The sequence below is a fragment of the Eleutherodactylus coqui genome, chromosome 1 (assembly GCF_035609145.1).
Source record: "Eleutherodactylus coqui strain aEleCoq1 chromosome 1, aEleCoq1.hap1, whole genome shotgun sequence".
NCBI classification, from domain to species: Eukaryota; Metazoa; Chordata; class Amphibia; order Anura; family Eleutherodactylidae; genus Eleutherodactylus; species Eleutherodactylus coqui.
Genome location: NC_089837.1, coordinates 327,822,258 through 327,848,507, shown reverse-complemented (window position 1 = coordinate 327,848,507; position 26,250 = coordinate 327,822,258). Strand labels below are relative to the sequence as shown.

The 26,250-nt window shown below is 39.7% G+C and overlaps 1 protein-coding gene across 2 annotated transcripts in view; it reads right to left on the bottom strand.

The window, feature by feature from the left end:
- USP32 (ubiquitin specific peptidase 32) overlaps positions 1-26,250 on the bottom strand; it is a 229,128-nt gene that overhangs the window by 38,900 nt on the left and 163,978 nt on the right. Inside the window, exons 14-19 of one of the 2 annotated variants that reach the window (XM_066575111.1) lie at positions 25,934-26,109; positions 19,971-20,111; positions 16,411-16,570; positions 8,604-8,758; positions 4,651-4,732; positions 2,460-2,534 (exon numbers count right to left, since the gene is read on the bottom strand). In XM_066575111.1, the coding sequence (XP_066431208.1) occupies positions 2,460-2,534; positions 4,651-4,732; positions 8,604-8,758; positions 16,411-16,570; positions 19,971-20,111; positions 25,934-26,109 (789 nt within the window). The remainder of the gene's footprint in view (positions 1-2,459; positions 2,535-4,650; positions 4,733-8,603; positions 8,759-16,410; positions 16,571-19,970; positions 20,112-25,933; positions 26,110-26,250) is intronic. The other variant, XM_066575112.1, reaches the window with a different exon arrangement.

Here is a 26,250-nt window from a genome sequence, read left to right as displayed (position 1 = left end):
TTGTCTCGGCTTATACTCGGGTCAGCTAATACGCCAGTATATACGGTATCTACTTTACCTTTTAAGTGAACTCATTCAACTACTCTAACATAATATACATTACAATCAGTCATTAAAAAGAAAAGAAAAACATAATCACTTTAGATTAGAATTATGACAACTATAATTAACCTGAATTGCTAATCTCTAAAATTACCCAGTAGAAAAACACAAAAGAGTCCTTATTAGGTAATTGCTTCATTTTGTTCCATAAATGTGAGTACTAAAAGAAATTAATTTTATTCACTGAGATATCATTTTGTCTATAAATTTGTTTATTTGGCATTGATTATAATGTTTTACATACATATTATCTATAGATTGTTTTTTGTTTTTTTTTAAAAGGCCTACCTGGGGCATTAGGATTTTTTTTTTCAATTGATGGCCTATATCCATGATAGGCCATCAGCAGATGAACAGCAGCGATCCTCTACAGGAGATTCCCCCTAATCAGCTGATTTCCGACACTGCCGTCAGTACAGACAGTGCAGGAAGTGGATCACACAGTCTGTACTACAGCGACCTGGTATAATGGTGTAGACAAAGCTCCTATTGAATTCAATGTGAGCTTCACATGCACTACTGAACCGGGAAGCAACAGTGTGATCTGTGCTCTAGGCTGTACATACAGAGAGGGGCGCCAGGGTTGGTAGGAATCCCGATCGGAGAACTCCCAATAGAAAAAATTCCTCAAGCACAAGACAATTCCATTAATTCTTTATGCATAGGGTCACCAATTTTATTTTTCATTCTTCTACTTTAATTTAAAAAAAAGTTAAATATGTTCATTGTGATGCTTCTCCATTTTATGGGTGAGTAGGATTTTAAGACCCTCTGGCTATCTTGTTGTTCATTGCTAGAGGGTGTTTAATCCCCATCCTATTACTGAACTGTTATGCTTTAAGCCCTTGAGTGGCACGCCCGGAAAATTTCCGGGACGAGCTCCACTGCTCATAGCAACATAGCCCGGAAGATTTCCGGGCTATGTATCACTATGGGAGCTGCAGAGCACAATGCCACAAGCTGTGACATTGTGCTCTGCCTGCACAGACCCACACAGAGCAGTGCAAGGGCTTTGAAAAACCAGCAGAAGGTATTGCCGACATGTCGGCAATGTCCTGCTTTGTTTACAAGTTGCCATAGAGACCATCGGCTTGTCAGAAGCAAGCCGATGGTCTCTGTGGCAGGGAGTGCTGGTTGTTAGCTGTCAGAGGACAGCTAGGTACCTGCTCTTACAGCAGAGATCAGAGAAAACCTCCGATCTCTGCTGTGTTAACCCTTTACATGCTGCAGTCTATGTGACTGCAGCATGTAAAAGGCTGTCACTGCAGCATGTAAAGGGCTGTCACCATCGGACCCCCGGAATGTGATCAGGGGTCCTGATGGGTCCCTGTGGAAGTCCCCTAAAGGGACAAAAAAAAAAAAAATTTAAAAAAAATGAAGAAAAAAAAAGTAAAAAAATTATTCAAAAAATAAAAAAAACACTTGTCTCCCTTTACTTTGTAAAAAATCAAAAATACAATCACACATGTGGTATCTGTGTGCGTCGTAATGACCCAGAGAAGGAAGTTAATACATTAACCCCTTAATGACATGGCCCCTTTTTTTCTTTTTTCCCCATTTCTTTTTTTCCTCCCCCCCGTTTAAAAAATCACAACTTGTCCCGCAAAAAACAAGCCCTCATATGGCCATGTCAATGGAAAAATGAAAAAGTTATGGCTCTTGAGACGCAACTGCAAAACTAGTTGAAATTCAATGATTAGACCATTTTAAAAAACCTGCCCTGGTGGGCACGACAGGGTGGTAGGAAACCTGCCACTCAAGGGGTTAAAGAAAAGTCAGATGCACTGCACTGTTTGCGCTCGACTCTGGGACGCATGGGTCTCAGTAGGAGTTCCGCGGGTGGAATGCGAATAAAGTTCGGGCAAGTGTTCCTGCAGGATCATATATTCAAGTTTAGAAGGTTTAGAAAGTGCAAGTTTTTACCTTGGGCCACTTATTTAAAAGTATGCTTTTGACTGTTGCCTTTATTACTGTTCAACTCCTGAAGAAAAGTTGGATGCGCCAAAACGCATTGAGATCCTATGTGTATAGGCTGAAATAGATGTATCGTTAACCTATGTTCTGGTTTTCCTCTGTCCATTGAGGTTATCTCAGACATCTTACATTATTTGGGGTGAGTGACTGGACTGCTCCCCTCCCCCTCCAGTGAGTTATGCTTATTTGTCTTCACCCATCACATTGGAATTATTGCATGACCTGAATACTGAAAACTTGGTCTGTTTTTTCCACAATTCCAATCTGATATTGATGGCCTATTATAGGCTTGAGCCATCAATACTGTAGACACGGATTACTAAAATTTATTTGCCTTAAAAAAAAACCTTCAAAATATGATTTTGGATAACATACTCTCTTACCTTTATGTCTATCAATTTTACTGCTGTTTGCAATAAATGACATTTCTTCTGGCCAACTCATATCTTTGTTCCGAACTAAAAGTAAAAATGATGGGGAAAAATTGTAAAACACACCTGCATCAAGAGAACACACATCAATCAGCAGGTTAATACATATTTACAGCAATGTGTTTAATGATTCTTGGTGGGCTCTCTCTCAGCAATCACTAGTCAAAGCATTATGCATATTTGTTTTCCTTTTAATATGCCTTAGCGGTCCAATTCAATTAATGTTATTTCACTACAGATTCTGCATCCAAATAGGTGTCAAAATTTGTGGTACTTTAACATTCTAGTAAATGCTAGGGAAATCTGCATCCCGGAAAAAAAGAATTGACCTGTCGATTTTTGATGCAGAAATAGTGTCAGGCAGCCGCACACGTATTTGTCCCATTGACTGGGGCCAAGTCCGTGTGCAGATCTGCTAAGCCTCAGAGTTCTGCCACAGATTCAAGTGTCAGATCAATATTGGAAGAATCTGATATCCATCGGATATTTCAAAAGCTGTGTGAACGAGGACTTAGTATATAATTCTGTGCGTTTTCAGCTTCACTATTTCATCTCATGCTGTGAATACTTAGTATGAATTTACAACCTGCAACGCCATTTAGGGCTTATTCACACAGGTGTGATTCACATCCAGTGCCGTCTGTGTGTCCAAAGGACTTCACATGGACCCCTAATAGTTCGTGCGGCCACTTATACGTGTTTTATCATAAAAGACCAATGGTCCATATAAAAAAATAAACTGCAATGCGTTCTGCTTGAACGAGAATTGCCAATTTACTTAAAAGATCTGTGAAATTAGGACAGCACACAGATGGCATCTATTTGCTGTCCAGATTTTTTTGCATCTGATCGTTGCAGATGCAACATGGGTACTCAGATGTGAATAAGCCCTGTATATATATTTTTTTAATCATCTTATTAGGTTCAAAATTCTGTGCTCATTAATCTCTTAATATAACATTAAGGAGGTTGGAACAACAATTTGGTACAGATCTCCAAAACAGCTGAAAAGAAACATTTAAAATGCAAGAAGGACCTAGGGGCCAAAAACAGTTATTCATTTAACCCAAGGGGAAGGAAGGGATTTGTTATTTGTATAGCGCCATCTTATTTTGCAGCGCTTTCAGGTAATTTATTTATTACGCTCCAGCAGGCTGGGAACTCATTTTTACCAACCTTGGAAGCTTGAGTCAAGCTTGAGCGGGCTACCTGAACCATGTGGGAGATTTAACTTGCAACCTTCAGGTTCTGAGCAAGAACTTGCAAGATTCAGGTTCTGAGCTTAGGACTACATTCTGCTGCCTTAACACTCTGTGCCACAAGAGGCCCCTAACTCAATATTAAAACAGTATGGAGCAAGCAACCATGCTTCCTCTAGGTAGCTGCTGGTAGCTAGCAGGTAAGCTTTTCAATCTAGGTCTATGCAGGAAATTTGTAGCTCTGTAAGAGAACACAGCAACCACTTCAATAAAGTAATGTTAAGGAACTAATTGGCACCGATATTTGGACTTCAAAGTGATATAATCAAAAAAGGTGGAGAGGCACTACGTAAAAGCATACGATTCTAGTTTCATGGTCATGTGTGCGCCGTCATGTGGATGTCCCTGCCTCAGTGTAGGAATCATCTTGTGACACTATATAAGATGGCACTGGAATATGGCAGTGGAGTGAGAAAATCACAAGCATATGTTAATACTTGTCTGTAGAAGAGCAACTTGGTGACCCAAGACAGGAAATAACATTCAAAATGGAGATCAAAGCAAATTCGTATCTCAGGTCAAGCTCAAAATTAAGTAAACAAAAAAGTTAAAATATACTAAAAAATAAAAGTATGAGGCAATTTGCTGTGGAAGCCCTACATGTCGAAATTGGTAGTGGAAAATGGGAAACAAACTTCCTATAATAATGATCCATAACAAACAGCTTTTGCAGGAGGACATAAGTAGTGTCTACATACTGTACATCACTCCTTTTTTGTATAAATGGTCAGATGCTCATAAGAATGAAATGTTTATATATCACACAAACAATTTTATAGAGAAATCTATGAAAACTTCCCACTGACGTAGTATGGATATATTTTACAGGAAAAACAGTATTTCTGGTTTACACTTGCTATGGATATTTTACAGGGTTTTCGTACCTTCTATTACCAAGTGCTGCTCATCCTGAATTTTGAGATATTCCAGTTTATGGTCTTCATCATCTAAAAGGGTTAGATAGTTCTAGAGAAAAAGCAGAGAACATTTACTCTTCAGACTGAATAAAACATGCGTCACAGTGCATATTGCAAAAACATTTATTATGAGAAATCTAAAACAAAATACAGTCTACACTAGCGATACCGTGCAATTTGGAATTACTCCACTGCGTGGAATCGCATTGGATGGGTCTTATTTGGATTTATGAGGACTTCAGAAGAGGGTCCTTTTGCATGGACAAATCATTCAACTGTCCAAACCAGCTCCGATTGCCAATGAGCATAGTGGTCAGTGCTCGTTTATACTAATGAATGATCGTTAAAGGGGTTGTCAGGTTACCGGATAACACCCCTTCAATAGGGCTGGATGTAATATAACAAACTGAAAATTAGTTACCCCTCTGCCGCCGCAGGGATCCAGTGCTGCAGTCCCGCCATGGTCATGGCATTTGTTGTGACAGAGGAGGTCATCACTGCTCATTCTTCTGCCATCGATGCTCACATCCTAAGCACCATGATGCCAGAAGTTTAGAAACATAAGATGCTGCAGCCTCTGATTGGCTACAATGGTCATCTGACAACTAACGCCAGGATAGTGATATTTAGTTTGTCATTTTACTACAGTCAGGGCTATTAAAGGGATGATGTCAGGTAACTGAACAACCCCTTTGAGGTGATCATTCATCCCCATAAAGTCATCACTGATTGACTGCTCACTTATATAGGGAGATGTGCAGCCAGCCAGTGACCAGTTTCCACTCGCTGAAAGATACAATTAGCCAATGAACTAGCGTTTGCACATTCATTGGCTAATTGTTTGTCCTTTTATATGGCTCAATAATCGGGCAAATAAACGTACAAGTGTATGCACTTGCCCGATCAGGCCAGGCAACAGGTCCTTAAAGTGAGTTTTGACCCACAAGAAATAAAGTCCGTACAGACATTACAGAGTATATAGAAGAACAGGTTCGCCTTGGAGTTCGCACCTAGGTGAAGACACTCCACAAACTGAACTAGCCGGGAGGTTATATTAGCACTAAAATCTGGCAGTTACAAAAATATATGATACCACTGAACCTAGACATATATCCTTCCAGGTCCATATTTTACCAATATACAGAAACCCCTACCCGTTAAGGCGGCATTCTTGAATTCAGATGGGACCTAAGTGACCCCGATAAGATCATCAAAGGTGAGTTATGAATTTTTCTGTGGGTACTTCCTCATATTAATAAATTCTGATTTAAAGCAGGGATCCCCTATTCAGGATCCTCATCATGTACCTATGAGGGCTATATTTTCTGAATGGCACATTTATATTTTATATATCTACCTACAATATAACTTTTTTTTCTTCGTCGCTTTGCAGTGCTCATCTTTTCTACTTCAAAGTGGAAGACTAAATAAAGAACTTTAAACCAAAAGTTGCAGGTCTAGATATTAGGGTTAACCAAAGGCAAAGTATTCCTTCTGCACTATCTATTCATCATCAATTTGCAAGATTTCAGACTACAGATCATAACTATACGCCGTTTAACAATCCGCACAGAAATTGAATATGTGGTGCACAGCATGTCAATTTACGCTGCAGAATTTCACAACAGACTTCACTTTTTGCAATGTAAAAGGGTGAAATATATGGCAAATCCTTTCAATTTCAACAAGTAAATCCGTGACTAAAGCTGCACCATTAAGTGTGGTTTTGGCCGTTTTGGATCTCCAGCAGCTTTGCTGCAGACCTGTCGTGTGTGTTAGTACTCTAAAGTGTACTATAAAGACAACTTCCTGGATAAGTAGTTGAGTGGCTTCTGTAGAGTTGTTGATGTAATAAGAATAAGATAGAGCCTTCACAGCATTACGTTGTGTATGAGAATAGTCTAAGGAGTCTTTACTACTTCTGCAGTTTGTATGATCTCCTCGAAACATTCCATTAGTGCATTAATAATTCCAGGCTAAGTCTTTTACCATATAAACAACCTTAAGAATAAATCATTCCATGAAGCACTTTCCCTTCTCAGTCACTTGGGACCTCTCTACAGACCAAATCTATAAAAGAGGGCATAAGGGTTTATAGGCTCAGGAAGGAATGGCAGTTCTTCTCAGTAACTGAAAGAAATCCTTTCACACTAGTATCAGAATGGAACTGCTCCAAACACAAAATTCTTTAAAAGGAGTTGAGTGGTTTTGATAACGTCTCATTTCGCAAGTTCCTTTTTTGAAAAGCTAATAACTGAGGATTTCACCAATTCATTTTTTTACTATATTAACATAAAAAAACAGATCTGCACACTTGTTCAGGAAAATAGCATAATGAAATTAAATTGAAATGCTGCATTAAATCTTGAAGTGATCGATCACTGAGCTGTCATTGCTTGCAGCGCCTGTGATGTCCATAAACAGGCTAGGGCAGTCTGTAAAAGAGACGTCCCAGGTAAGACTGTTTAGTCGCATGAGATACAGCAGAAGCGGGGAGAAGAGGAGTATATTCCTGTTCGTTATTTTACTGTATGGGAAAGGAGTTTTAATTACAACCCCCAAATTGGACAACCCCTTTAAACGTTTATAGCATATCTGCAGGTTATGTCAAATGCCTGATAAATGCAGATCCTACCTTTGGAACTTTATTATTAATGGGGGGAGGCGTGGGGGGGGGGGGCGTTAGTCTTATGATCTTCATTCACAGATTGCCAGTGGCCACTCCCCTGAAGTTACTGAAATCATGAAGAGTTGAATGCTGCATGTAGTGGGTATGCCATTAAAGGGGTTTTCCATGGAAATACTATTGATGACCTATCCTCAGGATAGGTCATCATTAGTTGATCGTCGGGGTCTGCCGCTCGGGACCCCAACGATCAGCTATGCGAGCGTATGCTATCAGCGCCGCAATTACAGAGGTCGGAGCAGAAGCCTCAGAAAGTGCAGAAAGGCCCTCACTGAAATCAATAGGAGCCATGCCTGCAGTTACAAGCGTCAGCCACTGCATTGAAGGTCGGCGTGGAGGCTTCCGCTCCAACCTCTGTTATTGCAGCGCTGACAGCATGTCCCCGCACAGCTGACCGGTCAGGGTCCCGAGCAACGGACTCCAAACGATCAACTATTGATGACCCATCCTGAGGATGGGTCATCAATAGTATTTCTACGGAAAACCCCTTTAATGTTTAAGATAATACCTCTTTAAAAAAGGGGTTTTCCCACTAAACACATTTATCACCAACTGTATCCAAAGGATAGGTGATAAATGTATGATCACAGGGAATCCAACCGCTGGGACCCCCAGGAATACTGAGAATAGTGGTCCCCGGGTTCCCCTAGTGAATGCATGCATGATCACCTCTGCATTCACTGTCTATGGGATTGACGACAATAGCAAAGTGTAGCTATCGGATGTTTCCATAAATAGTGAATGGAGTGGTGGTCACACGTGTGCAACACAGTTCCATTCACTAAGGAGACTTTGGGAATAATGTTTGAGAGATCTGTGGGTTCCAGCACTCATAAGCACAGTGATAATACATATATCACCATGTCCTGTGGCCCTGCTGATCTCCTCAACACTGTATAAAACCATGAATTTGCTAGACTTGCTTGTTCTTTAATAACAGCAGCAGTTGGGAGACAAATTAAATGATGCCAGCTAAGAAATATATTGCTCACCGCTGTTCCTGAGTTATTGCTTTACGTAGAGTCAAGGCTTAGAAAGTACAAAATAATAAGTATATGGATATTATGAGAAACCTTGACACTCTTTAATATCATAAGTTTTAAATTGAGCTGACTATGCATTTAAAAACTGTAAAAGGGTAACTGGACTATACTGTAAATAAAGTGAAGTAATCAGCTCTCTGCGCATTTCTTATAACATTAATAATTAAAAAAGACAACATTTCATACATTACCTCACTATTATACAACCACAAACGCATATCTTCTTCTTTTATGCGTAAGCGCTGAGAAAGATACTCGTGGATTTCTTTAATGGTCTGCATTCGGCTGAAGCACCCAGTATATGCTAAAACTCTTTTCAAAGGTGCATTTGGAGATGGAACATTGCCTATTTTTTGAAAAACAAAAATGTATAAATCCCTACAAAATTCAGGTGCATAATACATTTTTTCAGTCAATAGTGTTTGTATTGTAACTTAATACATTCTCCACAACTCCTGACAAAACCAATTTCAATAAATTAGTTTTCTTCTTTTCACAGAATAAATGTTCACCATCTATTAAAGGAGATGAAATCCATGCCCATGGGATAAAAACACCTTAGAAAAGATGGTAATATGTATATGTAATAAATGTGGATTTAAAGAAATAGAAAGATACACCAGCGCAAATCATTTCTTCCCAGTGCTTCTAAAATAGAAGATAAAGCAACTCTTCAAATACTCAGTTATAAACCTCCAATTATTTTGTATGTTTCCATGGTAACAGACTACAAAGAAAGCCTGTGCAGTCTGATCTTGAAGTCATACTCCCTTCCATATGTCCCCTACTCCTGTTTATTTAGCAAAAACTGAGGTACAGATAGATGGTAATATGATGGCAGGATTGAAGAACACAGGGTTTGTATGTAGTCTGTAACCATGGGCACACATTGGTTTCCATGGGAGCTGTAGACACAAAACTATACTGGATTTTCAATTAGAGAGATTTTCCAGAAGTAAAAAAAATATATATATGGGCAGGGAAAAGTTAAGTATAGGAAAATATTCCTATATTTAAAGAGATTCATATATCATTTGTGGCTACAAAATCCAGCACAGGAATCCTGATCTCTGCTGCTCCAATCCTGAAAGATGAGGTTGCCACATGCCATTCATTGTAGGCATGACTGCCCAACCAAACACAGGCTTCAACATTCAGATGCTGTGCATGGCAGATTCACAGCTGAAGCCAGTGATTGGCTTAATGATCATGTGCATAATGAACAGCACATGACTACATATACAGTACTTCTTCTGGGATTGGAACAGCGAGGCTCATGCATTGGATCAGGGGACTACACAAATAAACAAATGAAACGTGTCCTTTCCCTGCTATATGATTTGTTTCACTTCTGTAAATAACCTTTTGAGACAATTTTAAAGTTGCTTAGTTTTTAATTTTAGATGCATTGGAACAATTAAATGGTAGTGAAAGGGAGAGAGCAATATTGCTCAATATCATTTGTTTCAATGGAGCTAGCGTAAGGAAAAAAGTGAACTGGGTAATTGCCCAAGACCTCTATGCCTAAGGGTCTCCCCAAGCGTTCCATGGCATAGAAGAACATAAAATGAAAAAAGGAAAACCCCCCCAAAACTGCTTACTCACTTCCAGTCTCGCTTTCCTAGTTGCCACAAGTCTAATTTTTGCGGCTTCATTCTCAGCTTGCTGCCCAGTAACCAGCCACATGGCTGATACCTGGAGTCAGCGATAGTATGGCTGAGGCCAAGGATTAGCAGCAGAGATTACATGATTGCGCTACCCGGAAGTGAGGGGAGACAACATTGACCAGACGAGCAAGGTAAGCAAGAGGTGAGTAAACAGTTTTTGTAATGTTATATTATGATTGAAGCTAATATTTCTGAGTAGGGACATTGAGACTGTTGCACAATAAGCACATTATTAACCCTTTCCAATCCAATTATTTTTTTCTCATTCATTCTCCCCAGCTCCAAATAAATCGGAGCTGGTGAGAATGGGTGAGAAAAAATACATTTCCCTGCACCCTCCTGAACTGACAGAGTTAAGGAGGGTGCAGGTGCTCACTGCACCGTGGGGGGGCCTGCTTACCTGTCCGGCATCTTCCGCGTTCTCCCTCTGCCTCCCCGCTCGGCGATCATGTGACCGCTAGGGTCAGGTGGCACCCAGCGGTCACATCATCACCAAGCCGGGAGACAGAAGGGAGAATGCGGAAGACGCCGGACAGGTAAGCAGCCCTTTCTGCCTTTTCCTCGGAGGTCCTCGATGAGGACCAGTGCAGAAGTGTATCTGCACCCGATGTGTCTGATGATCGGGTGCTGATGCACTCCTGCACTGCAGTGTCGGGCCTGCCCCGACATCAGAGCTGGGGAGGGAAATTATGATGTCGGGGCAGGCCCGACATTGGATTGGAAAGGGTTAAAGTGCTGGGAGCATAACGGGGACATAAATAATAATTGACGACATAAGGGCCAATGCTGAAGAGTGGGGGTATTGACACTGCGGCACTAATAGAGACTGAAGGTATAATATAGGGGTATTATCCAAGATGTGGGGCATAAAACGAGGCATTATTAAGGACTGGGAGCATAAAGGGAGCATGGTTACTGAGTGGGGGGAGCATAAAAGGTTGCATTATTACTGAATTAAGGAAGAAGAGCACATAAAAGGGTGTACATTTACTGTGTGAGGCACAAGTAAAAGCAACACTTACTCTATGTGACCAACAGGGGGAACAAAAGGGGTATGACTTAGCGGGACATGCAGGTAGCACTACTACTATCTGGGGCACTATGGATGAGGAGATCATGTAGCAGTTTGATAATGTAGGGAAGATACAGTAAAGGTGAGGAGCCAAAGATATCTGTCAAATTCTGCAGAGACAAGTCATGGCTGGAAAAAATCATCATGGCAGTCTGCCTGGGTGGGGAAGAAAAGGGTACATGAACAGCTCAAACAACCAATCAGGTTGCTGGAATTGTGAATCAGAACCAATGAGGTTGCTGGAATTGCTCCATAGTACTGAGCTTGAGAGTAAGAGGCTAATATGTGAACAGCTCCAGTCAGATAGGATGTCACCTGGGATCGTTGTGCCTGTGTAGAGCTGGTATTTACCACTATATGATCACTGTATGGGGGGCAATATTGGTCTCTTTATAGTGTTTTTTCAGTAACAATGAAAAGCTTCTGGATGCTGCAGTGATTATAAAGAAAAATTAAACGCCAACACGTATCACCAGGAGATGGGAATGGCTATAAAAAGTACCTTAAAAGGGATTTTTCAAGTTATTGATTTTATAAAATCAATATACTCACCGCAGCATCTGAGAGGTGATGTCACCCGGCCAGCAGGCCAGCGACGTTCCGTAAACCTGTCACATGGACTTATACTATAGAAGCGCTGAAGCAGGTTTACTAAACATAACGATGACTTCCCTGTCCAGCCTCCTATTGGCTACTGTGGTCATACAGGTAAACAACCCACGTGACTGCTGCAGCTTTCGTAAACAGATGACCGCAGAGGTGCCCCGCATTCAGGTTCTACTTTAACCTCCCTGACATGTCTATTTTAGTAGTAATTATATCCCCCACAATATAACAATTCTGGAGCATCTTTTAATAGAACTTTGCTGTGTGTCATTCCTCTGTTCTACCTACTCAAACTTTGAGAATAAATTGACAACTGTCTTCTACCATTTGGAGGGATGCCCCTACTGCCAATCAGTGCTGACAGTACAAGACTGTAGGGACATACCCTGTGACAAGATGAATGGTAACAACCACTCTCTAAGACGAAAAACAGAGGAACGGCACAGCGCAGAATTGAGAAAGGTTGCTTTAGAATTGTTATATTAGGAGGAATACAGTTGCATAGTTGAAGAGGACCTGTCAGCTTCCCTGACATGTCTGTTTAACATGTTATTTTACCTGCTGCTGGTAAAGCCTGAAAAGCTTTCTTAAACCAGCTGTGTGGACTAAGAAAGGGTAATGGATTTCTTCATCATTTACAACCTAAAACTAAGCTTATTAAGAACTAAAAGCAGATTTTTTTGCTGAACTGTATTAAAAGGGTTGTCAAAGTTAATATTTTTTAATAATTCTACTCCCCATGCCTAAAAACAATAAGAGATCCTACATTTCTCTCCCAGTCCCCTACAGTTCGAACACCACAGCTCCATTTTCTGTGCTGTGTCTACGTGCTGCAGTAGCCTGGTCACAGGACATCACAGATCTCAGCGCTGGAAAGCTGAGGTCAATGATTGGCTGCAGCAGCCTATGACTTCTCATACACTGCAGCCTGTAAATACAGTATCCTAGGAGAGACTTGATGGTACAATACTGAAGGAACCCAGGATATTTTATTATTTTACAGCATGGGGAGCAGGAATTAGAAAGAAATTACCCTGACAACCCCTTTTACTGAAATAACAGGCAATTAAGGAAGGGGAAAGGCCGATGCCTGTAAACCTAATAGTATAACAAAAACATAACTTTCTGAAATGTCACAGGTACAATGAGATACATCAAACAAATATTTCTCTATGTAAATGGTAAAATGGTGCTCAAAAGGTAAACAAACAGACATAGCATCACTATATATTGTGATATGAATGTACCAGAAGGGGAATATATCAAAACTATTTTAAATCAAGTATCCTAGATAAAAATGATTGCAGTCTAAACACAAATGTAAAATATTTGCTGAAAGTACAGTATACATGAACCCTGAAATAAGGCCATCAGGAACAGGACTATTCTCTGGTCCAATGAGAGGCTAGAAGCTAACAAAACTCAATCCCACCCCTGATATTATTCGTATTATTAGTTTTAACTAAATCGGCTTGGCCCAATAGACAAATTTTCATGAGGCAGCATGCAATACCCCAAAAATTATTTTACCTATTGTTACATGGTTACACAAAACAGCATTCTGAGTAGCAAAGCAACAATGTTACCTTAACTGTATCACACACTGTACCACAATATCCCTTAAAAAAGAAACAGCAAATTTTCAGCAATTACAGGTAAGAGGATTAGTTGTAAGATTACAGCAAGAAAGCTTATTTCGAAAAAAAAACAAAAAAACACAAGATTAAGGATTCATTTGACATCAATTAGTGCACAGCAAAAAGAAAGACACCAACCTTTTATTACCATTAATACAGCCATTAATTGTTTTGGATAGAATTTATATGGTAAAATTTGGAGTAAAGGCTGGAATATATTTAGAAGCCAAGTTTTTCCAGCCTAATGGATCTCAGACTCTACAACCAAAGAATTGTACAATACGATTTTTCAATGTTTTGAAGCAGCAAGGCCTAAGGTCTGCACAAGAACAACTTCATCAATACAAAACATACAGCTGATTGTGGATGTAACATCTGTGTACGGTTTCTTGGACAGGTCACATTACTTTAAAAAAGCATCATTATACTTTTTTTGCACTCTATATACAAAGACCTCAATTTTTGGAAGACATTATCAGTCCTAGTTTGGTTGAATGAATACTCTTGAAATTGATTTCTTTCAATCTGTGTCCCTATAAATTTCTTTGCCTCTCTTCAATCTATTACAGGAAGATTGCTATAGGAAACTTCCTCTTCCAGATTAAGACATAAGATTTTGACTAGACATAAAAACGTCTAGGGAGTGTGCCTCCTGGATGCTGTACTTTATTATAAGGCTGCTCCCTTGTTCACAGTACTGGGAGTTTCCCACCAGTCTAGACCTACCCGTTAGGCATACATAGTCCTTAATATATTAAATTTCCCTTTTCTTCAGTGATGTGTATTCTACGTTCCAAGCGTTCAAACCATATTGCCCTTTCCGCACTGTACACCACATTACTAGCTTTTTGGGATAGTTTAAACAAGTCTTGAACCCTAGCTTTCTACCATAGCCGTTTTATGCCACTATTCCATAATCCCATTTTCCCCACTTTTATCTCTAGGACATGGAAGGAAACAATAGCTTCTCTAGCATCCCTGTGCGCAAGCCCAGTCCCACTGGGGAATGTATGGTACGCCTACAAGTCAGCTGAGGAGTTTCAGCTCTTCTTTTCTTTATCAGCTCAATCTCCAATTCGATCCTCATTACCGTGGTTTGAATCCCTCTGGGCTTCTGATAATCTGCCATCACACCTCATTTTGCATGTTTATAATTTGCTGCAGGGGCCTGGGCACAATTTGTAAATTCCCTCAGTTTATTTAGGAATGAGAGATAAAATTGGGCAGCTCCTTCTCCCCCACAGAGTGGGATTAAGCTTTCTTCCTTACTCACAATATATCCATTTTCTGCAGGTTCCAGGAGACATATTTTAAAATCCTGACCCGCTGGTATAGAACTCCTAGCCTCGTCCACTGCATCTATCTGTCAGTCTTTGACTTATGTTGGCAGTTTAACAGTAAAAAGGGTCACTCTGACCCACATTTGGTGGAGGTAAAGACTAGGCCTGAAGAGATAATTTTCTGATAAAACTTATGTCTAACCTCTATTCACAATAGTCTGGCTTTACTCTCAATCATACAGTTATCAATTAATTAAAAAGGGCCTCCTCCGCATTCTTACTGGGTATGAGACTACTTATCCCATGGTTTGGGGTATCTAACTACCAGGCTGCAATGGGTGCTCTCCCTCGATATCACTATGGAGGACCTCACTGCTTAAGAACACGATACTCTTGAAGCTTTCACCACGGTATGGTCTCCTCAGATCTGGCTTAGAGACTCCTGATTTTACTCAATGGGTGATCATAGGCAATCTTGATTAGATGCTCTTGGCCATAATGTTCCATATTTGGCCCCAGGTTTTGTAATGCGTGTAATCAGCACTATCATCTCCTATTATGTCCTTTTTTCATTACCTTGGCCTTTGTAACTCCCCTCTATTCCTCACTCCTTCCTTTTCTTTCCCTTTCATTTGTCTGTCTCTTTGGGTCTCCATGTCTGCTTTCAGTATTCGGTTATTGTTATTATGTTCTGTCCAACGTTTATACTATAAAATAGGAGTTGTGGCCGATCCGCAAGATATGGAGTGAAGTTCAATACGGTTTATACTTTTCTGCTGCCCTAAACTACAAAGTTACCCCAAAACACAAAAGATAGTGCCAAGTGGAACTTATAGATCATGCTGGTTAGTAATCACTGGGGTTCTGTAGACTCCATGGAGAAAAAAAAAAAGTTTGTGCGTCCATCATGATATCTATATACATCAAGATGCTTTTTAAGTTGTAATGTGGTCAAAGAAACCAAATGTAGTCTGTTTTCGAGTCTAAGGGACAAATACAAGGGATGCTGTTTGCTTGAATCAAATTAATATTTTGTGTTAGAAAAATAACTTTAGGAAGAGTGAAAAATTATTGAGATTCGAGTTATGGTAATATTGTGAATTGCGCAATTCTATCAATTGTTTTGTAAATCGTTCTTCTTTTAAAGGAACTAGTCAAAAAGTCCCTTCCTCCATTTGTTTTGTATACAGGGTATTATAGAGTCAGAGGAAAAATAAATATTAATCCTGGAGCCCAGTTTTATACTGGCGAGGGCGTTATGTATTAAGCATACAGGGTTTTTTCATAGCGGGCAAATACATTTATTGTACAAAATGAAGGAGCAGGGTGGATTTCACCTTCAACAGGTTTTATCTCGAAATATTAGTAACATCTGCATTGCTTATCTCCCTCTTCCAATAAACTGCATGCACATTTGGACGGCTGATGGTGCATGTTGGGAGGTATGAAAGTGGGGTTCAGGTCTATGGACAGCTTTACTTTTAATAATGCGCAGCAGTTTCTCTGCGTGCCTCTGTAAGTAAGCTGTTGTAGCAAAATAAAACATAGCAAGGGCTTCCTGATAGGTGATAAATTAAAGTTCTCCTAATGGTTATTGTGTACTTTTGTTAATTAGTTTTCTTGTGCATGACCATAGGTTAAAGCCCCATTGTTTGGAAATGCAGGTTGCAGAACTAGCAGGCATAACACTTGCATAAAAGCTGTGCCATCCTATTCTTGCTGCATTCTTACGTTACCTCTGGGTAAATGCTGAGGAAACATTCTCAGGCTCATCATACCCATATTCACCCAGATGTTAGACTGCTGTTGGCGAGTCACAGGCTGCTGTCTCAGGAAAAGCAGATACCGTGGAAAAAGTTCCAGTTCTGGAAGGTTTGTTTTGCTATTTCTTATGACCTAAAGAAAAAGCATTACAGTGAAATAAACCTCAACATGCACCTTGGTACAGGTTAGTATGCCTAAATAACAGAAAAACACACATTAGAACCACACAGAGTTTACCTTGCACAATTATTGCTAAGCCTAATTATTTCAGAGTAATCACACTGACCAGCATAAGTCAAATCGCAGATCTACAATAAAATACATTACTTATCTTTAACTTTCAACTGTACAAAATCTTGTTATTTGAAGCAGAATTGGTAACGGTAAACACTGTACATGACAATATCTATATTTAGGATAGCTTTTGCAAGTACTGAGGCTTGGCACACAGTGTTTGAAAAGGCCATAGTATACCCCAAAAGGTAACAATAATGGTAGTTTCATATTGGGGTCTTCCCCACCGGTGGAGAGGATAACTGTGAAGGAAATAGCCATAACGACTGTTCGGTGACTGTTTGAAAAACTGTGCTCTGTATTGGGGCCTCTAAGGGGTATTACAGACATTTAGCTTACCTCAGGATAGGTCATCAATAGTAGATCGGCAGGGGTCCACCGCTCAGGACCCCTACTGATCAGCTCTCAGCCCCAGCACTCTCTGCAGCAGGGCCGGAGATCCATAATAGGATGGGAGCGAAGTCTTCTATTACACTTAGTCTCCAACCCCTGGGGTCGAAGTCAGAAGTGTACTAGAAGGCTTTGTTCAGAATTAAATCAATGGGAGCTATAACTTTTAGTGGACCCAGAAATACAATAAAATGCGGCTGTTGCTGTCAATCAGCCCGCTGTAGTGAGGGAGCCGAGCCCAATTGCTGGGGCTCCTAAAAGGCCAGATCTCCATCGATCAATACTGCAAGGAGTTAAATACCCATGATACCCCTTTAATTGTGAACATTTGAGATGTCTAATGTAGCATGGACAAAGCATATAATTATACCAATAAGTTAGCTGATAATACTGTACTGAAGATGTAATACAATGTTCGAGTATGATCATAAGTAACATACATAGTAACATAGTATGTAAGGCCGAATGAAGACATTGTCCATCTAGTCCAGCCTGTCTATCCTACTGTGTTGATCCAGAGGAAGGCAAAAAACCCAAGGCCAGAAGCCAATTAGCCCTTTTGGGGAAAAAATTCCTTCCCGACTCCCTAATGGCAATCAGACTGTTCCCTGGATCAACCCCTAATAGTTCCTACCTGCCTATATACCAGGATTGACACTTAAACTAAAATTTATATCCTGTAATATCCTTCTCCAGAAAGACATCAAGTCCCCTTTTAAACTTCTCTATGGATTTTGCCATCACCACTTCCTCCGGTAGAGAGTTCCACAGTCTAACTGCTCTTACAGTAAAGAACCCCTTTCTGTGTTGGTGATGAAACCTACTTTCCTCTAATCGTAGCGGATGTCCTCTTGTTACCGTCGTGGTCCTGGGTGTAAACAGATCGCGGGAGAGATCCATGTGTTGTCCCCTCATGTACTTATACATGGTTATTTGGTCGCCTCTTAACCTTCTTTTTTCTAGAGTAAATAGTCCCAATTTGGACAGCCTCTCTGGGTATTCCAGTCCCGTCATTCCATGTATTAGTTTAGTCGCTCTTCTTTGAACCCCCTCAAGCACTGTGACATCTTTCCTGAGCACCGGTGTCCAGAACTGCACACAGTATTCCATGTGAGGTCTGACAAGTGCCTTATATAATGGAAGGATAATGTTCTCGTCCTTCGCCCCTATACCTCTTTTGATGCACCCCAAGACTTTATTTGCCTTTGCAGCAGCTGACTTGCATTGGTTACTCCAGTTTAGTCTATTATCCACTAATACCCCCAGATCCTTTTCCATATCACTTTTCCCTAGTGGTACCCCATTAAGTGAATATTTGTGACATCCGTTCCTCTTGCCCATGTGCATAGTCTTACATTTTTCAACATTGAACTTCATTTGCCATTTTTCTGCCCAAGCCCCCAGCTTATCCAGGTCCGTTTGTAGCCGCACATTGTCCTCCGTTGCATTAATTATATTGTATAATTTTGTGTCATCTGCAAATATTGATATTTTGCTGTGCAGCCCCTCTATCAGGTCATTGATAAATATGTTGAACAGAGTGGGGCCTAATACTGAACCCTGTGGCACCCCGCTAGCGACTGTGGTCCAATCAGAGTACGAACCATTTATTACCACCCTCTGCTTTCTATCGTTGAGCCAATTTTTTACCCACTTACACACGTTTTCGCCCAGTCCGAGCTGCCTCATTTTGTATATTAGCCTATTATGTGGCACGGTGTCAAAGGCAGTGTTGACTAGGATTCTAGACAATCAGTGTGCATGCATTGAGTCTCACGCTTTTTGTAACATGCGTCTGAACCCCTGCTCACACCAAAGTTGTGCGGTCACACAAGTTAGAAATATCTTTTGGAAATTAAATCTTTAAACAAAAAAGCCAGTTTACATGGACAACTTTAACGCAAATCGGAAATCATAGATTAACTGTCACTGTTTAGCCCTAGATTTACAATAATCGGCGTTCTAAAAATTCCTAGCTTAAACTATTTTTTGCAAAATGCATTTTCACAGATTTAAAGATTTGTTTCTGTGATTTTCAATGGAGACCAAGAAATATATAAGAATAATAAAATAAATGTTTACTTTCAGGAAAGGTTAGGATTCCAAGCCTATTCCTAATGAAAACTACACAGTACAGGATGAAAGAGTAAATCCATTATGAGGATTAAAGCTTACATAAAGCTTTGCTAATATCCCAGTATTCACTCCAATCTATTGTTACAAAAATAACAATGTCAAAGGGGTTGGTCAGTTTTTAATAAAAATTGTAGCACTTGCAGGTAATGTAAATTTATGTTACCTAACAATATAAATGACAGTTTAATGTTGCCAGCAGTATGCAGTTCACAATACTGATGGCTATAATCAGATGCTATATAGCCTCAGACTGTACAACATTGGCTGATATGGTGACATGATTATATTGTGTGACCATTTCATCTGGCATTAGATGCACATCTTTTAACTGCGGCCTTACAGTTTAGATCTATCTGTTGGTATTATGAAGTCTAAACTGCAAGCAAAACACTATCCTTTAAAATGGACAACCGCTAACCCCTTTAACCCTTTCCAATCCACTGTCTGACGTCTGAAGACATTCTGATTGAAGGCTGTACAGCTCCGATGTCAGAAGACGTCTGGCAGGGTAGTCTTACTGTAGATTACTGGCCACTCTGTTGTCGGGGGGCCTCTCCAGCATATCACATACCGCAGTACTGGCTCTAGACAGCAGATGACGCTATTGTATAATGGCAGAAAGAGAAAACCCCTAGGAAACCCTGAATTCAAAATTGGATTGCAAAGGGTTAAGCAAGAATTACATGACAACCGAATGATGACTACTACTTACTGGTCGAGGTAAGGACAAGTTTGCTCCATACCAGTGATACAGCGCTCTCCACACTGGCTCTGGGACAATTTCATAATCCTTTCCACGAAGCAGAGATGGGCTTTGTTTTAGGCGTCCTCCTTCCAATGTTAAGGAGGGTACCTAGAAGGAACATTAGAGAGTAATAGGATACTAAAGTAGGGTTAGTGAATTAAATACTGGTACTGCTTGCAATACAATAACGGGTTTGCTGGTTTCTAAATAAAATTTAAAGGAATCTGTCAGCTAGAACATACTGTCCAAACTGCAGGCACCATGTTATAGAGCAGCAGGAGCTGAGCAGACTGATATATAGTTTTATGCGGAAAGATTCAGTTGAACTTGAAGTATAGAAGCTAGTTGACCTGGAGAAAAACCTGTAAAGTACACTTATTAATGAGAAGTGCACAGGTGGTTAGACTGTAGAATTCATTTTAGACCATTAGTAAATCGTGTATGTCTCACAAGCATCAAGTAATAAAAAACTAATAAATAGGTATAAGCCAGATAAAGAAGGTGAGCAAAAACAGGAGCTCTAAAATAAACATCTACTTAGTAACTCTGATGTTTCCTAAAAGCATTGAAACCCAATAATGGCGCAACAATTTGGGGGGGGATTTTCATTTCCATTCTCAAAAGCTATATTTATTTTTTATTTTTTCATCGACATAGCCATTTTAGGGCTTGTTTGTGGTGGTGAGTTGTAGTTTTTATTGGTAACATTTGAGGTAGATACAATGTATTGTATAAGTTTTATTAAATTGGGTTAAAAAAGCACAAATTCTGCCTCTTTTCTTCTTTTACGACATTCGCTATGCGTATAAGTGACATAACTTTTTCTGTGGGTTGGTATGATTAGGATACCAAAATCATGTATTTTTTTAGTTTTTCCTTTCTTACAATAACATCTCAGTTTTTTCATTTTCCATGGATGGAGCTCTGTGAGGGCCTGTTTTCGTGTGACAAACTGTAGTTCTTATTGGTACCATTTTGGGGTACATATGTATTCAACAACTCATTACCTTAGGGGCTAGGGGCAGGCGAAAAACACCCATCAGTTCTGTCATTTTTTATCATCATTATGCCCATCATCATACTACATAAATGACACTTTCCTGCAGGTTAGTGTAATTAGGACTATACCAAAAATGACAGTTTTCCCAGGTTTACTTTTTTTTCTTTTTACAATAAAACCTTTGTTTATGGAACCAGTTAATGATTGCTTATATTGACAGTCAGTGGGAAAAATATCTTTTCTGAATGGTCTGTTCTGTCAGAAAAGATATTAGAAATTCCTCTCTAGTGATATTTGTTATAGCTAGGACTTTAGCGTGTAATGGGTATTGCAGTCAATATTTAACGCTAATGATTAGGTGTGGACAGATTAGGGGCAGGGTAAAAGGTCTCAATTTTATTGGGGTTCGTGTATATGTGCATTGAGAGTGTTTGCACTGTGACCCAGATGCTAGGTCGTGGAAATAACAGCCTAAATAACTTGTTCATGACAAAGCATGTTTTGGCCCTTCATGCTCAGAGCAAAATTACACAAATTTTAACATTTTAGTCTGACCCAAAATATTTTGTTTTGATTCTTTTCTTTCAGAATACATAAAATTTCCCAATCTGTTTTCAAATGGACAGAATAGGAGAATAGTTTTCTTAAATTTTCCCATGCAATATTTTAAAAGGTAGTTCAATTAGCATTTACCCAGAAAATTAATTCTAATAGTCCCATGAATAAAAATATTAAATGTTTGGGTTTTCCGTAATGTATGATGTCACTATAGCGCCAAAAACAAAAATCCTATTTTAGCTTTAAATATATCTCCTTCCCTTAGCTTTAGCAACGCTTTTCATCCAATAATCATCTAAATGCAAAATTAAATTTTAGTAAAGATATAAAAGCAGAACGTGTTGGGATAGAAGAGTTTACAACTGGTGGCTGGGGCTAATTGAAGAGGTGTTCATGGTTCTTTGTGACAGGGAACTGATTATTTCAGTTACCTGTCTTGCTACAAGATTAGGCTATGAGTGTGATGGCCTGATCCTGCTGATGGTGCGGCCTGCAGGAGCACTCTGTGCCGTAAAACTCATTAGTTAAATTAATGGGCTGCAGGCACAAGCACCAGCCTGCTAGCCCAATAATTTATGTGGATTGGTCGGGAGGGGGTTAAGAAGAGAGGGATTATTAAATGGGCAAAGGCTCATCTTATCACTCCTTTTCTGAAGGAAGGATATAAAGTCCATGTTACCCCACCCCCTGGAGTGAGCTATAGTTGTTTAGGGAGACAGGAGAATCTGATCATCTGTTTCCTCTTACGGCAGCTGCCCCCTCCTTCTTGCTGAAGGTAAAAGTGGTTGTGCAAAGTTAAAATGTATTCGCTATGCATAGGATAGGAAATAACTTTACAATAATCAGTGGGGGTCCGACCACTGGAACTACCACCAATTCCGAGAACAGGGTGCTTTGAAGATCCCCGCATGAATGGAGAGGAGGTTGTGCATGCAACTGACATTTATTTCAATGAAAGAATCATAAATTGCAAGTATGTGTATTAATAAATATTTATTTTTCTTGATATAACATGATGTGCCATGTGATTTACACACAAACCTTTTTCTCTTCTGCCGACTGCATTTCGGTGTATTATCCATTGAGCACCTACTATTTGTAGATTCTATTGCTTGGTGGTGGTGCCCATTTTTTTTGTTCATGTAATTGCCCAATACAAGAGCTTAACCATCTCTGGCGCTCCTATTGGAATGCAAGGAGTAGCAGCGTGCATAAACAACCTCAACTCTAATCATACAGGGACCTTAGGGGATCCCCATTCTTGTGATTGTTAGGGGTCTCTGCAGTCAGATCCCTACAGATCATAAAGTTATCTTCTATCCTGTGGATAGAGAATAACTTGGCACATTCCCTTTAAAGCTGGTTGAAGGATGGGGGTGCTTCTTCAACTTGCTGTATCTAAGGCTAAATTGTACCTAGAGCAGAAATTTTGGTCTTGTTTTAAAGCCAAGGTTTTTGGACCAAAAATAAACTTTTATGTACCATACAGCCTAACACGCTACTGAAGTGCCTCTTTGAAAGGACATATAAGATACATTTTTGGCAGTAAAAGGCTTAAAGAATACACACACTTTCAGGTGGCTTTTCAGAAAAATCTGCTGTTTGTAAATATTAGGAAAAAATGTATTTCTGATCATTATATGCCTTCTATCCTGCATTTTTTAGCAGTTTTCTCCTGTGCAACCCCCATCTCTAAGACTTTCCTGAGCTGACAGATGTACACAGAGGAGAGTAGAACATGTTCCTCTCCACGTAGCACATTTTAAAGAGAAAATTATACAGCAATACTGAGCAATGTATATATGATTTCAGTAGCTGTGAGACAATAAATCACTTACTAGAAGCTGCAGCCACGTTTGATAGTCTCTCTCCTATCTCCCTCTCTCCCCCTAGTGGTCAGCACTTGAGGTTGACTTTTTAGCACAAAAACTTAAATTTTAGGAAATAAAGCGATTTGCACTTTTGATAGCATATGTAATAACTATCGCAAACAAAAGTTTGTTCAAATTTATGCACCTATTTAATATATTTTGAAACTACAAAACATGAAAATGTGATGACTACATAGTTTTTATGGCACATGTGAAATGAATGTGGCAAAGCTTCAGTAAAAATGCACAACTCTCTGACCCATGTAGCAGTTTTTGGAAGAAAGCAGCCATATTTGAATTATTATATATACCCCTTTACTTTCCAGTAAAATACTAAAAAGTAGTCAAAGCAGCATATTGATTTCTGTGTATCTCCATTACTAAAATTATCTGTACATCTATAAATTTCCATTCATTTTAGTACTCTATTTAAGGCTTCAGACTCTTTTTCCTTTCAGCACCATTATTTCGAATTCTGGACAGCAGAATTACTTTATAGATTCAGATTTTCAAAGTAATTGGGCTCCTGTTGTGTTTTCATAAATGTGCTACTATTCTGAAACATCTCAGTATCATTATCTTCCAAGACTGGAATTTCTCACTTTGAATTTTGAAAATATTCTAGAGAACATTAAGGTTACAGAGCCTTGACTGTAGATAAGTATTAACAACACAGATCAACAAACATGGAGTTTATTTTGACTGAACACAGGTTTATGATAAGTATAACCTAACACAATTTTATGGGGTTAATTCAAAAGTGGATAATGTAAAATGTAATACATACTTGATAAGTATTAACTTAAAACAGAAAAAGGTTTTTGACAAAGAAATAATAAAAATGGCCATGTATACACTTTAGATTATTCTATTTTATGGATCTTGGGAATGCTACCAACAGGGTCTAATAAATAGTTTCATACATAATACCAGTTAATTTGTGATCACCTTGCTAGCTCTATAGCAGGGAGAAAAATCTCAAGCTTTGACTAAAAGCATATATAGTTTGGTATATTCACGCATGCAAGTTAAATATACCAGTTTTCCCCGGAAATAAGCCCTCCCTCAAAAATAGTCCCTAGAAAATTGAAAAATAAATAAAAAACATCAATACTCAGCTAGCCGGCAGTGTCTGAGTCTCTCATGCTGGTCCCTGGGGCTGCGGCAGGCTGCCGTGTCCTCTGCACTGACACAGAACTCTCCTTCTGGTGACGGGGCATTGAATACTCCACCTCCAGCAAGCGAGTGCTGTGATTGGATCGAGCGCCAGCCAATCAGACCACGGCGCTCGATCATTCACAGCCAGTGAATGAGATCACTGAATGGCTGTGATTGGCTAAATCGAGCACCAGCTGTGATTAGCTGAGCCATAGCGCTCGTGAGCAAATCACAGCACTCGCTTGCTGGAGGCGGGGTATTCAAAGCCCCGTCACGAGAGGGAGAGTTCTGTGCGAACGCCGAGGACACTGCAGCCTGCCGCATTGCCGCCAATCAGCAGCGCCAGGGACCCAGATACCGCGGACGAGGTGAGTATAAGCCCCCACACCGAAAATAAGACACTGTGCCTCTTTGGGGGCAAAAATTAATATAAGACAGTATTACACTATATAACTTTGATTTAAATTCTAGTAAAATTACCTTTTACTATGCTATAAATGTTTAAACTGCTTCAAATGCCAAATTTGCCTTTTTGATTTTTACTAATAAATAACAGCGCAGATTGTGTCTGGCAGCCGGGAGGGTGGCAATTCCACGACACTGGCGCACTGCTCACATACAGTCCATGAGTGAATGGCAGCAGGAAATGGCACAACTGTGCCGCAGGCAAGAAATCTGTGCTGAACGTAATAGAGAGACAGAAAAATTTCTCACACAATGGCAGCCATGGTTGGACTTTCTGTTCTCTGCGGAGTTCGAGACCCCGTTTTCATAAACCTTGATATCGTGGGAAGAGGAAAGCTACTGGTGATACTATCTGTAGTTCAGTAGACATGTCGGACTGACCATGAGTTGGTTGCATCTGTTTTTCTCCCTTCCCACCCCTAGTTCTCCCACTATATCCTTCCTTCTGCCCTTACCCAAATGTCACTATCCCCCTCTTGTTATTCCATTTGATTCATATTTTAGTTCACAAATTTCAAATCTTGTTTTTTCTTCTAAGCAATCCTTCCCCTCTCTCTTTTCCGCTCATTTGTAATGGAGCTTAGACCAATATATTATTTCAATGGAGACTAGCCTGAGCTGGCATTGTCAACTCTTATGGTACGGTTTAAGGTTCTAGAAACCAACCATGTGACAAGACCGGCTAAAAAGTTTTATTTGTGTACAAAGGTTATGCTCTGCTCTTTAGGTTTGTGTAACCTACTTTATCCTATACTTTTTATTTCGGGTTATTGATTCTATATGGTCCTGCAAGACCCGATTTGTCTGTTAAACAAATAATTTTCCAATAAAAAAGATTGAACAACAAACTTATCAGTTTTACTGAACACACAACTCACCTTTACATTGTCTTGCGTTACCAGCGGTTGGTTGTCAATAGCTCCTGGTTTCTGTGGATTAAGCTGTATTAATATGCTACCATTGGAGCCACTCATACACTGGTTATTGTTATCTGAAGTGTTATGCTGGCGTGCAAAGCACATGTCTGCACCGGATGTGCTGGAGTACAGGAAAGCTGAAATGTAAACAAAATTGCTACATGTTACCTTTAATTAAAGCACATTCTAATCATCAAAACATAAGCCACATAAGACAACTATGGTACAGTTCAACCTCACGCATGTTGCTGTAATTTTATTAGAAACAGCTAAAAGAT